The 14,745-nt window shown below is 34.3% G+C and overlaps 1 protein-coding gene across 2 annotated transcripts in view; it reads right to left on the bottom strand.

Moving 5' to 3' along the window:
- The window catches only part of LOC134470323 (glutaredoxin domain-containing cysteine-rich protein 1-like), a 38,948-nt gene extending 28,240 nt beyond the window's left edge, over nt 1-10,708 (bottom strand). The window contains exon 1 of one of the 2 annotated variants that reach the window (XR_010044629.1): nt 10,580-10,708. Coding sequence is in view for 1 of the 2 variants with exons in the window: in XM_063240418.1 (XP_063096488.1) it covers nt 9,208-9,288 (81 nt within the window). In the remaining variant the exon portion in view is untranslated. Of the gene's footprint in view, nt 1-9,207; nt 9,582-10,579 lie in introns of those variants that run through there. The other variant, XM_063240418.1, reaches the window with a different exon arrangement.
- Between the last annotated feature and the right edge of the window lie 4,037 nt (nt 10,709-14,745).

Here is a 14,745-nt window from a genome sequence, read left to right as displayed (position 1 = left end):
CTAAAGGATACAACTGCAAGTGTGTTTAGGGGTGTTATATAGATGACCATATTAATGCTTTTGGTTGGATCATTGAACACAACTGTTTGTGGTCTTGCTGTTTTAATGTCCACTTTGTATGTTTTGATACTGTGACTTGAGCAACTATCTCTAAGATGATAATGCGTAATATATTAACTGGTGATGTCTTACTGTGTTGGTTTTTTTTTTTTTTTTGTAGTTCTGTATTACTTGTACCCTTACACTGCTTTGTTTTGTTTTGTTTTTTCTCTTTTTCCTCTTCAATAAAATTTAAATTTTTTTTTAAAAAAAACTTAAATCTTGGGAGCAAACCTGTAAATCCATTAACAGGTGAATGGATTAAGAAAATGTGGCATTTTGACACACAATGAAATACTACTCTGACATAAAGAAAGATACAATCATTTGTAGGAAAATGGATGCACCTTGACTCCATAGCGTTGAGTAAAAAATATCTGGCCCACAATTTAAATACCATATGATTGAGAAGAGCACAGTATAACACTCACATAATCCCAGCATTCGGGATACTAAGGTAGGAAGAATGTTGCAAGTTAGAGCCCGGCCTGGGCTACAAAGAGAGCCCAAGGCCAGCCTGAACTGTATAGCGAGACCCTGTCTCAAAAAGACAATAAATACACAAATAAATAAATACCATATGATTCCTCTTATAGGAGAAACCCCAAATACAAATAAGAAGCAAAACACAAAAAATCATCAGCTTTCCCTCGGAGAGGCATTCTCTCCATTACTAGCCAAGCCTCAGATGCCAGTGCTTCAGAATAAAGGGAAAATGTTTCTAAATTAATACAACCTCAACTCCACATTTTCATTATATTCCTCTGTCACATAGTTTGGTTAATGTCTGACTATTACATAAGATACTCGCTAAATGAACATATATATAATATTTGTGCTCATTAAATTACAATTTGTGTCTTTATGCTTTGACAAATAATGACCTTCACCAAATATTTGAAGCTTTTCACAAATACAAAAGATTGACAGCAGGTTAGACGAATGAAGAGAGGGAAGGAGGGAAGGCTTGAGTCAAAATTAAAAATAAAACAAATTTCAACTTTCAATCTTTTAAAAGACATCATTTGCCCAAGATGCACTGTGTCAGTACGCATCAGGGTAGCCCACCACACATATTCCATTATTCTTGGCACTTTATGAAGCCTTTCCGGCAGACCCGTCTTGGGACGCTCTTCAGTTGTGCTGTGGTGTCTGACTCAGTGTCCTGAATAGATTAAAGCATTTATCTTTCATGGTCATTTTGATTTTGTGGAAGAGCCAGAAGTCACAAGGTGCCAGATCTGGTGAACAAGGTAAATAAAGACACACCATGATTTTTACGAGTTTGCTTTTCCACTGCATGACACTTGGCAGCAGCATTTACTATATATTTTTTATTACATCTACTGAAGATGCTCATGAAAGAGGACTTTCAAACTTACTTCAGGAAGTAAGAGCAATTGGATAAATGTTTTCAAAGCAAAAGGAAATATTATGAGGAAGGTTAATGGCAATATATCTTTTTATAACTATAATAATGTTTTCAAATTTTACCTTACATTCTGATAATAAATTGTACTTGTAAGTAATAGCTTTTTGATACAGAATTTTTGTATAGAGTTATGAATTAAAATGTAAATGATATGCAAGGAAAATTATACAATAAAGCATCAAAATGGCTATTGATTAAGCATGAGGAGATTGAACTAATGTAGTTGTAATTAAGAAAAGAAACAGTAGTAAACAATATCCAAAATAAAAAATTGGAAGTAGTTCGTTGCCAAAGAACTGTAACCAAGATGCAATTTTGATATATTACAGAGCAATCTTCAAAACATCATAATTAAGATTGGTATATTTTAAAATATCTAAGCTTACAGGATTTCTGGTTTGGCTATAAGAAACCATAATGAAACAACTGCAATTTTTAAAACACCAACAAAACTTTGTCATAGTAAAAATCTGCTGTTTTACAATAATTACATAATACTCTTTCAAAACGCATAGATTATTAGTCAAGAGTTCTTCATCCTGGAAATCAAAAATCCAATGTATCAAAAAAGCACAAGTTTGAAAAACTGAAATGATTTATTTTCCAACTAACTATAGGTCAAAGTTAAAGATGACTTATTAGGGTCATAAAATAGCACTGGATATAGTAAATTTATGGCTTTGCTTTGTCCCCTGTCACTTTGTAACCAAAGCTATTTCTACCCTGCCATAATGTATATTTTTAATCAGACAGTATTAGCCACCGCAGAGCAAACCACAAGTCACAAGGACAGATGACAGTAACTCTATTTATGTTCAAGATATATTTCCTGACACTACATCAGTCAGGATTTATTCATCAAATTAAATTTCCACTTCACTTCCAATAGTAATTGTGCTTCTAATGAAATTATCTTGACCCCTAAATTTCATCTTTGAAAACATACTTTAAAACATAAAATTTTTGCACACTTCTAAGGTAACAATCTAAATATTGATAGCTACTCTTGCTTGTTAAATTCTACCTTTGAGAAAGTGTCATGATGAAGAAATTGAACAGCTTGAGGATTATATTTGAGGCGCTCCCCTGGTGAGACCTATAGAATAGATAGAGCTTTTGCTTAGCTTCAGTCCTGAAAAGGAGCACCATATTTTTGCTTTTAAAAAAACCTCTAAATTCTTGGATTTAGTAGGACCTTTTCCTGAGTTGTTTGCACAGTGTTTGTGCCTGCAAACATATCTATAGTTTTTCTAATATATCAAAGATGATACTCTTTATTTTGTCCTGAAAAAAATCACCTGTAGAATGCTATTCCCTATTTTAGAAAAAAAAAAAAAAACCTAAAATATCATTATCTAATTTACCATTTTATTGACCTAAAGAATAGGATACATACACTTCGTGCCCCCACATCTTGGCACTGGAGATAAACCATGCACCTTTGCACTAAGCTACATCCCTAGTCCTTTTGTTATTTATCTACTTTTTATCATTTTCAGACAGGGTTTCACTAAGTTGCACCAACTGATCTCAATATTATCCTGCTGCATAACCTCCCAAAGTAGTTGGGATTAGAGGCAAGAACCATCATGCTCTCTTTAAAGCAACAATTACATCAGCGTTTTAGTAAAATTAAGAACCTTGCATATGGTTGTTCTCTCAGGGCCACACAACTTAACTATATGCTTAGAACCATTGAAACAGACACCTTGCAGCAGTGAAGATGTGACAAGCTAGTGACTCCAAGTGGTTGGTACAAAATTGTGCAAATATCTATTCCTGGCAGTCAAAATCAATGTGGAAAATAATATACAATATACTGTTTCTTTTCTTTCTAAATAAACAAAAGAATTAGTCAGCAGAAAGTATTGTTAGACTAATCACATCAATAAAATGCATAAATCTCTGTTTAAGACTATAATTAAAATACCTTGTACAAAGATTCCAAAGCAAAAACTATACAATATATTGAGGAATATTATTAATACATCTTAGCTCAATACTCATCACTTATGTTTTGTCCTAGGAATATAATTCAACATGAAAAAGTATATATATTAGGCTTTATTAATAAAGCAAACTTCCACAATAAAAATCTTAATTTCCAACTAAAGGAAAATTTTTTGTAAATTCAAATGTGACCTTATGGTGATACACAATAAAATCATACTCATATTTAAATACTAGGTAAAAATAAAATACTCTTTGATCAAACCATGCTGACGGAGGTAATTGGCTTGTACAAATTCCTGTCCTCGCCTCTGCAGAAGGTAGAGCAGAGCAAAGGCAAGAAAGTGGTGTTTCATTCATTTTGTCATTATTCACCAAGCTATATTAGGATTTTGAAGTTCTTCTAGTTACCTGTCACCCTGTGGTAAAGTTAATAGAAATCTCTGAGTCCCATTTGCCAACTCCTGGTAATAAACATAAACGAGAGACCCTGAAGGGCCCATTGATGACTTTGCTCGTAGGTCCTCCCTAGTCCTGTCACCTGCAGCTCTTTCTCTCCATCTTCTCTTGCACATGACATATAATCGGAGCCACTGTTAAGCTGCAAGAACAATACTCCTCTTTCAAGAATCATCTTTGATCAATTTTTGCTTAAATCTGGTGAGACTCTGCTGACCTTCTCTCTTTACAGTCCATAAAATACTTCTTTCTTTCCCAAAAAGAAAGCTCCTTCTGATCCTCCTCTCATTGACTTTACCAAAAAAAGACTTATGATCACAGTGTTCTGGTCGATTTTCTTTCACACTCTTCATTTATGACAGAGTTGTTGATAGGACCCCATATTTATTCCATTCTGATAAACAGACAGCATTCATCACAATCACTGATACTTATTTGAATCCTAATCAGAATTACTTAATGGAAAGTAAGTGATTGCAAACTAGAGCTTATGGTTCAGCAGTTGATACAAGAGTCAAAATTTAAAATTTAACTCCTCACTATATTTTCCCCCTTTTCCAGCTAAAGGTAGAGATGTATCAGTGAGTAAAAACCATAAGGTCCAAGAAGGGAGAAAGATGAAGAGAGTGTTTCTAAGATACTACAGAGGTGAATATCCCCATCAATTTTTGCTGTTCCTTTCATTTAATTTATGTTTTATCTACGAAAATAAAATACACACTTCCTGGTTGGAAAGAAGATAAATAAGGGAACAATGAAAAAAGAAAGGGAAAAAGACAGGAAAGTAGATAAAATGTCACCATTAACTGAAGCAACATTTCTTACTTCAAAACCAAAATGACAAGTGGTATGTGTACTGTTTACTAAGAAAGAAAAAGAAAGTCTTCAGGGAAAAGTTACATAAATTTTCATTAATTTTCTTTCAAAATTGGAAAGGAAGTAAATACAAAAATATAGGCAGATCAAAAGAATCACAAACTTCTAAAACTTTGTAAAACTCCTTAAAACATTTGAAGAAACACATTTCAATTATATTTTATATTTAAGTAATCTTACTACAAAGTGTGAACTTTACTCCCACCCACATGCACTTCATCTTCTGAATATAGCAACAGCTGAAGACAAAGCGTTTTCTCAACAGGTCAGTGCCTGAATCTAGCTGTATGACTTTCTAATTTCCAACGTGGAGGCAGACAGGGGTTTGGACACTGCCAAGGCAACAACAGTACGGTCCACCGTAAGTGTGCCAAGCATAATGTAAACAAATCTGGTCTCACTTCCTCACCACACTTTCAGTGGAGTTCTAAGAAAAACAAGAGAAAAAAAATGAAAAAATATCTGGATCATGAAGTGTTAGCACTCTTCAAAGATGGAAAATACAGTTGGCCACCTGTACATTTTACAACATTTAACATAATGTACACCTTAAGCTGCCACTTGTGTTCTGTCATGAAATGTGACATTCAGTGTACAGAGGAACTGACATTCCAATGAAATTATTATTTCAAGCCTAACTTACAGTGCTCCTATTTCTCCTGACAAATTATACAGCTCTCTGAAAAAAAGAAAGAAAAAAAGCACCTGCTGAGTTTCATCCTAATGCCTTTCTTGAATATTATAGAATCTTCCTAGGAAAGATTATAGGGTTCCAGGGTAAGAAAGTAACATAAATCTATGAGTCTAAAACTTTTATCCACCGATTTCCCCTGGAAAAAGAAAACAGAAAGGGTAACACTCACACACCACGTGCTAAAAGGAAACGCTACACCAGAAAGGGCAAATATGACTGAATGCTCCACAACCATTCCTCTAACATGCCAAGCCATGGGGTTGAGAGTGGCAAATGCCCTCAGAATACATTGCCATCCCTGCTCATTTAGAAATGAGTGGTAAAAATTTATCTCTTTGTACAATATGCATTTTGTCAATGAAGGCAATACTGGCTCCAAGACAATGAAAATTGACCCCTGGGAGTAGTGAGGAAAGAAAAACCATTTTATTCTTTTTTATGCATAAATCACTGATATACCTATAGTTCGTAAATAGATGACAATGAAAAATGATCAGGAAACAAGTTAAACTGCATTCATTATACAGGGAAAACTTCTAACACTGGAAAACTGAGCAACAGCGGCAGCATTCAGTCAGTAAACAATGTTCAGAGCACTCAATTCTTATGACAGTATCAGTTTATTGTTCCAGTTAACACCTAACACACATGCACATGCTTTCTCCTTCCTTGATCCCTTAAACTTCAAAAAAGACAGATTTTATATATATTTATAAATATATATATTTGAAAAACAAGTCACAAAGCGGAATGACAATGGTAAGAAAAAAAAGTTCTAAGACAATAAATATAAAAGTTTAAATCCCTTGTTCCCAAAAACATTCACAGATTGTATCAAAAATAGAAAGTCTAATTATATTTTTGTTTATAAAAGAGACACTTAAAATTACCAAGAAAACAAAACAAAAATTTAAATCAACAAACAAATATGAGACAAATTAAATTAAACAACTCGATAAAATGCTGGGATATGTGAAATAGGCCATCCATATGTTCATACACAGCAATGAATGCAAGTCAAAAGTATTAATTAGATAGAGGTGATTATACTACAACAAGAAAAGATTAAATCACAATGAGGATAAACACGTCACAAACATATTCTATACTTCCAAATATACAAAACCAAATTGACAAAATCAAAATATAGCAGATGTCAACAGTTCACTCTATTCTATGAAAATAGATTAACGTAAGAATTATATATTTAAGATACAATATTTTAATCTATAGTATTGATGCATACATATGTACATATGTGTGCAAAAGATAAACTATATATTCTTTGTAAAAGTCTATAAAATTATATAAAATTTCACCAGCTATTAGACTACCAAAAATATCAGTTAAGTTCTACATGATAACCATTTTATTGATCATATTGTCTGGTCACAATGCAAAAAAAAATGCATATTAATACCTAAAGTAAAACACTTTACTTCTTGAAAATTAACAAATTTTCCCAAAGAAATCTTATGTCAGAATAAAAAAATTGAAATTATCACCTATTCTAATGATAACAAATTTAAATACGTTCAGGCAAATTGCAGCACACCATGAAAATCATTATAAGACATAAATTGACATCCATGAGTTTTATTCCTTAAGAAAGACAGATTAATTAATAATTCAGTTCAGGTAATTGAACAGTAAACATAAAAAGTATCCCAAAAAATCTAGAGGAAAGAATAATGAAAACTAAAACAGAAATGATTAACTAAAACACACACAACAAAACCCTAGAACTAGTATGTACTATGCTTTCCTTGAAGCTACTGATGTTTTTAAGCAACTTTTTCTATAGGTAAAATTAAAACTTTGCAAAACATGGGTCATTAATGTAAATATGGATATTATTTATTAATACCTATGGCCAGAGTGTCTTTTAGGAAGGGCTCTATATTTAGCAGAGAAGAATAATTTGTTGGCTATTTGCAGACAGAAGATATTTCCTTAAGAGAAAGGAATTTGCAGATAATTCTTTTAAAAGAAAAGAGAAAACAATTACCTTCCCAGACAGAGAAAGAGGGGAAAGAGGAAGGAAGAAGAATTCTGTGTTCAGAACAAAGTCTACCTAGCAACTCAAGGTAGCTCTTTCAGGATGTTAAAGTCCTGATATATCTGATGTAAGTGGAGTCACAGTAGAAGACAATGAGGTTCTACATCCTGGTTATTTTGCTATGAGCCAGTAATAACCCACGGCAGTCCGACTGCACAAAGTAGAAGTAAACTCAAAAAAATCATATGGAAGATGGGCTAAAGTATGACCTTTACCCCGACCCAAATTCACTGAAATCCTCACACTCAGTGTGACTGTGCTATGGTTTAGATATGGTTTGTTTTGAAAGATCCATGCACTGGAGGCTAGGTTCCCATGTGCTGGTGTTGAGAGAATAGAGAATGTAAAAGGTAGGAGCTATTGGAAGGACAATTGGATTATAGGAGCTCTACCCTCATGGATGGATGAATATGGTCTTTGGGAGTAGGTCAGATCCATAGGTGAGGTTTAGTTCCTGTGAGAGTGGATTGCTATGAAAAGAGCAAGCCTGATCCTCCTTGCTGTCCAGCTTCCTATGATCTCTTCCACATGAGCTTCTGTCACTATGATGCCATGTACCATGAGGTTGTTCACTAAAACCTACCAAAGCCATGCTGTGGAACCTTCTGAGCTGCGAGATTAAATAGCCCTCTTCTCATTATAAAATACTCAGCTTCAAATATTTTGTTACAGTAAAACAAAATGCACTGAGACATACCGTATTTGAAAATAGGGCTTTCAGGTAGATAATTAAGATTAAATGAAATCATTAAACTGGGAGTATAACCTAACAATATTAGTGATTATTTTAGGAAAGAAAGAGACACCAAGGCCGTCTGAGAATACAGCAAAAAGGCAGCTTCTGCAAGCCAAAGAGAAAGGCCTCAGGAGAAACCAAACCTAACCACCTCATTGTGGAATTCCAGGCTCCAGACCTGTTGTATAAGTTCTCCTGTCTACAGTATCTCATTATGATAGCCTTAGATGCCTACTGCATAACCCATACAAAAGAGTAAATTTTGATTCCAGTTTATTTAAAGTGAAATGACAGAGAACACTAACAGCTCAATCTTTATTGTATTAAAAATATCCGTGCCTCTGCTCCCAATCTGGAACGCATTAAAATGTTTGTGTTCTTGACCACACTTATCTCACTTTGAAAACTTCTCTAAAAAAGTAATCTAACATTACAAAAATTACATTCACAAAAGTTATTGCAGTGTTTTCTAGAACAGTGAGCCTAAATTCTCAGAAAAGAATGATTTAAGTTTCACAAAAGTAAGTTGAAAAGATTTCATTCTGGAGGCTTTAAAGTCTTTGGGGCAATTTTCAATACTGGTGAGAAATAGAGACTATGTTTCCTGGTTTCATTTTCTACCACAGCCTGGCTCTAGAAACCCAAAAGAAAGCCATTTAGTTTCATCGAACAGATCACAGACTATTGTTTTCTTACATAAATCAGAAAACTAAAACATAGAGTGCTTAACTAAAATGTGCAAAAAAGATGAGTTAGAGAGATGTGGAAATGCACTATGAAAAACTAAAATTCTACTACTCCAAGAAGTCCTTTCCTGATAACTCCAGTATTTCTCCTCTAATCACATTCTACTTATGGCATAAAAAATATTGCACTGAATACTGATATTATACAGTACTTACCTCTATTGCAAGTTTCTTTGCATGGCTCCTGAAGTCACTGAACAACCCGGTCAGCAGAACAAGTGATAAGTTTTCATTCATTTATTAATTAGGCACTTCATGAATATTAAACTGTTCAGTAATAGACAAATGTACCAGGAAAATGTATCAAGCTTTCCATTACAGAAAAAAATATATGCTTATAACTGAACACTTCACTTTTTTTTCAATTTTCTAATAACATTACAGTATGAGTCACAGCATATTTTGAAATATGTTCTTCTGAACCTAAAGGAAAAAGTGACCTTGAAGGACTATTGTGAATAATCACCTTTTAATTTGAGTTCTGTCCTCCCTAAAGAAAAAGAATAGAAGGAATTTGGCATCTCCAGGACTGATCATTTTATTGTACCTTTTCCTGAAAAACAACTGAGAGACAGTGTCATTCTGCATCAGTGCTTCCAGTTAGTGACAGAAGGGAGGTGATTTATTTCTTATGCTAACTTGTAAAAATCTGAACATGTAGTTCTTGCCCTATTTTCCCAGTGACAGAACACAATAGACTGTCTGGAGCTCAATTCTCATCAAGAAGCAGTTGCCCAGGAACTCTGCATCCCCAGGCTTTCAGTTACCTTCTCACAGCCTCTATGCAGCCTCCCAGGGAAAAACCAGGAGACTCAAAACTTAGGCTTAAGTCAATTCAGTCTCCACAACACAGCACCCCTTAAAAATGTGTGACATCTGAGGATCTTAAACAAGGAGGGACTTTTCCATCTATGATGGATTGTGAGGTCTCTTAGCCTTTGATTTTGTAACCACAGAATAGATAGATAGCAAGGAAACTGATTACAATCAGCAGTGAGCTCATCTGTGCGTTACAAAAGCCTAACAGGAACATTTTCCTTAGACACTGAGGACTTTGCACCGCTTTAAATTGGACTTCAGGAAATTCACTGAGAGCCTAGAGAGCTCTGATTTTGCATTTCATCACCTAAATCTTTCCTAGAGCTGATTTGAACCACACTTCATTAGCAAGAGTCAAAGAACTTTACAAGAATGTATAGCCAAGACTTGGTTTAAGAATGCTGTGCTAGGAGAAAATGTGGCATGAAATGTGGGCCACATAGGCACTCTTCATTGGTGAAATCATATTCATTTCACAAAGCATAGCTTAACACTACTTCTTTCCTGAAACCACCCTACATTGTTCTACTTGAAGTTCTCTCGCTCGCTCTCTCTTGCCCTCTTTTTTCTCCATCATTCCTTCTTCTAAATAAACTCCTTTTTACCATTAATTTAATACATAACACAACCAGCAAAGCATATGTACAGCAGTGTGCAAAAAGACAGCCCAGCCCACACCCCATCCAGCCACACTCCATAAACTGTATACCTAGGTGCTGAGGCTTATGTTTACAATCTTCGGCTCTTTAGAGTGGTGCACAGCTTCATACTCACAGAGGATGCTTTCTATTTGCTCAGTGACTGGTCAGATTGCTCCTTCTAAGCTTTTCAAAAGACTAATTGTAAGAAGCCCTGGGGCTATGCCAAGAGACCTGATCACCTGATTGTACATCACCACTCCTCCCCCTGAGACTAGCGATATGGTCCAACTGCCAGACAAATTGAAATCACACAATGCTGATGAGAAGAATTGTAGATATGCGTCTTAACATTTCCCAGAGCGGAATCTTTTTGTTTCTTTTAGTAGAGAGGAGGATACAGTTTACATTTGGAAGAGTGTTTGAAATCCTTCTCACATTAGTCATTGGGTATTCCCCTGAGAAAAGACTGAAGGAACCTCCAGGGCACCCCTGAGACTAATGTGGAAAACAAGATTCTAATCCAGCTTCCTCAATGCCTCAGATGGGCAGTGTGACTCAGGCATGGTGCTGAAATCAAAACAGATGGATGAGCACCCTGTCCCCTGGAGCCCACAATTATTCAGCCTTGCTGATTCCCTGCAAGGTCACACCCAGAGAGGAAGAGCACAGTGAAGCCCTCCTTTGGCCTTTTAGGGCTGGTGCTAGACAGATGGCTTGCTCCATTTTATTTATTATATTGATTGTTTGAATCTAGCCCAGAGAATAACCACCATCAGGACCAAACATATGGCCAGGTCGTTAGCTTAATTTTTGTTTCTGGAGAGAAAGGCATCTTGGGCTAAGCTCAATCAAACTGGGAATCCAAGAAGTGATTAAAAACAAAGCCAAACCACAGCACTGTGCATCCTGAGCCCACCTGAGCATAAGGAAGTTTACAGCTTGGCTCAAAAGCTTTACTCTGGCAAATCCCTGTGTGAGATGTTTGCTCAGTTGTAATCATATGCAACATCATGGTAACAAACTAGATGTTTATAGAGAATAGGTCCTGGGAGCCAGAAATTCTCAGAGAAAATATATTCACTTTCTATTTCCACTTTCCCACTCAAAAGATAAACGAGTGGTATAAATGTCTGATTCAGAAGTAAGCCCAAACAGTAAAATATTTATGGTGTTTGTTTTTAGCTTTTGAATAGTCAATTTAAAATCGTTCCTATTCATTCCTTTTCTTAAAGGAACCCTGTATTTGAAGCTTAATTAATAGTTAATATATCTAAGACTTCATCATTTTAATCAGGCTCTAAGAAAAGATACATCATAAATGATTTCTCCTATTTTCATGAAGTTTATGTACTTAATATTTTCTTATTTAGTGAGAGCCCTCTAGTGGTTGTAAAACACTAAATTTTTGTGCTCCTAAAAACAGAAATAGAGTTTATTAGCAACCAAAGTTTTTTATAACTGACATGCTAATTTCAAGTTCTACTGTAAATGGACACATTAAAATTTCTATTCTCCAGTGTGAAAAACCACAACTGTAAATGAGGGCCAAAATGTATAACAGATATTGTAAAATAAGATTAACTTTCATTTGTCTTATTTTATTCTTTATTTTTATTTGTTTTCTAAGATAAGATCTTATAATATACAAAGATATATTGTATATCTTTAAATTCAAATAAAAAAGCATCAGTTTTACACAAATATATTTTTTCTTTATTCATATTTAGAATAATTAATAATATGTACATAAATTGAGATATAGAAAAATTGGCTTCTCTTGGTCTTTTTGGTTGGCCTTATATATGTCCTGATTTAACTTGTGGGCAACTTTTACAGATATAAATGTTTCATACCTTGTGTTCAAGTTCAAAGTATCAATTGAAGACTCAAATTTTAACGTATTTAACAAATTATTAAAATAATGGACCTACCAAGCGTATTACAAGTATCTGACTATACAGAGGATGGCAAAACTGAGAATGATGAAATTTTGGGCTAATTTTGATAGTACATTTAAATCTATGGAATTATAAAGATTGACTATAAACTCATGAATGTCTGTAAAGTAAGGTTGACTCTTGCCTGCCTCCCTCAAAAGTTTCCTCTCTGTAATTGACTCTAAGTTTTAAGAGTGAAATTTTCATTGTACTTACTTCTCTATGACTTTTCATATCATTCAAATAGCAGTAGTGCCCAATATATGAATTTAAAAATTATATGGATGTAACTTCTATATTTCCTTTATGAAAAAAATAAAATTTAAGGAACAAGTGACACCTTGTGAGGCTGAAGGTAAAGATATGATCAGTCGACCAAGAGTATCACAAAATGTCACTGATAATGTTAAAAAATTATTGAAGAAAATGATGGTGTGTGACTGAAGAAATCTGAAAAAGGTTTAGTACTTTAAGATTCTCAAATATGTTCTTTCAAAACCAAATTATGCTACCAACAAATTTTATGGGCATGAGAGGTCTTAAACCAATATGCACTGACTTTGGTCATGCAATCATCCCACCCAAAAAGATTTCAGATCAGTGAGTACATTTAACTAAGGCAAAAAGCCAGGATTACATGAGATCAAAGTTCTGTACTTCAGTAGGTTACTGCCACAAATATGGTCACGCTTCATTGTGTGCACACCCTTTCCACATGGTCTTAATGATCCTTTCTCAAGAAGTGTAATCTGTTTCTGTCTTGAATCCAGTCTTGTTAAATGTGGCCTGCTCCAGTCAATGGGATAAAAGCAAAAGTGATATAATCAAGGTTTGAAAATGTATATGAGCTTTTAGACTTGCTTTCATTTGCTGCTGGAAACCCTTTGCCGCCATTTAGCATGCTCCATCTGGACTTCTAGAGAAACCATATGGAGAAACTCTGAAGAGCCAACCAGCAGATATGTCACTGAAGCCATTCTGTTACTCACTCCAGCCCAGTCACCAGCAACTATAGAAAGCAGCCAAACCACATCAACACTGCAACCTGTAGAATAACACTGATTCGTGCCACTAAATTTTAAGGTGATTTTTTTTAAAAGCTAACAGCTTTAGCTGTATCATAATCCGAGCTTGTTAGTCAATGTCACTTTTCTTTGGAAATGGAAGTTTGAGATATTTGATACTTCCTTGCTATCTGACCTAAGAAATGATACTGGCACTGGATTGGACTGCTTATATTCACGAAAAGTCCTGTTTTCTTGAGATCTGAGTTATTGTACAGTAAACACATGAAAAAGAGATGGGGAGAATCTAATAAAATATATCTAAACTCCTAGAAAATAAGGGATTTATCTTAAATTATTTGCATGAAAGTTGCATGAGAATTTTAAGTGGCCAGAATAGACATTCAAAGTGAAGTAGTTTTATTTTAAGAGGAAATATGTAGACCATATTCAGGGATATAATTATCTGAAAGATTGGCTCTAGATGCTAGTAAACACAAGAGTTTGATCCTACAAGAAAAATTAAGATATAGAGGTTCAGAAAATCATTTAAGAGTAAGACTTTATAAACATCACAGTTTATAAAACTGTGAAGATAACATATGATACCCTTATAAAAAGTTTTATTCATGAAAATGAAAGAACTTTTCACTTGTATGGTTCTAGGAAAAACTAGGATCAATGGATAGAGGAAATTAAAAGCATTAAGTAAAATAATTTTCTAGGGCTGGGGGTTTAACTGAGCAGAACAAGTATCTGCCTAGCAAATGCAAGGTCGTGAGTTGTATCCCCAGTAAAAAAAAAAAAAAAAACTTTCTAATACTAACTGGAGTATAACAATAATAGATTGGTTAACTAGAATAATAGTAAGGTAGTTGTCATAATATGTGTTTAAACATTGATTATTTTACTCAAGGATGTGGTAGAAAATATTCTTTCACTAAGAGATACATTAAACAAGATGATATCCACATTCCTTTCCAAACTGTTTCCATGTTGTTGCATGAAACTTCTGCATCTATCTAGTAATAAGTTCTCTAGAAACCCATCTTCATAATTATCACACCAGTATTTCAACTTAGTCATGATCAGAGAGAAATGGAATGATAGAGCAGAAAGATTTAAGAAATTAAATTTGCTTATTTTCCTTACTTGGGCACAAATAATAAATTCATTAGCTTTGTTCTAATAATAAGGAACAAATCAGGTGTCTCTTGTTAGCATTTGAATATAAGAAATTCTTTTTTAATTAAATAAGGGTAAAATTGGGTTTGCCATTTTAAAAATGGAAGA

Source organism: Cavia porcellus, unplaced genomic scaffold, assembly GCF_034190915.1.
Source record: "Cavia porcellus strain 051 isolate PalLab524CR breed Dunkin Hartley unplaced genomic scaffold, mCavPor4.1 scaffold_30, whole genome shotgun sequence".
Classification (NCBI taxonomy): Eukaryota; Metazoa; Chordata; class Mammalia; order Rodentia; family Caviidae; genus Cavia; species Cavia porcellus.
This window is presented reverse-complemented; position numbering and strand designations above follow the sequence as displayed.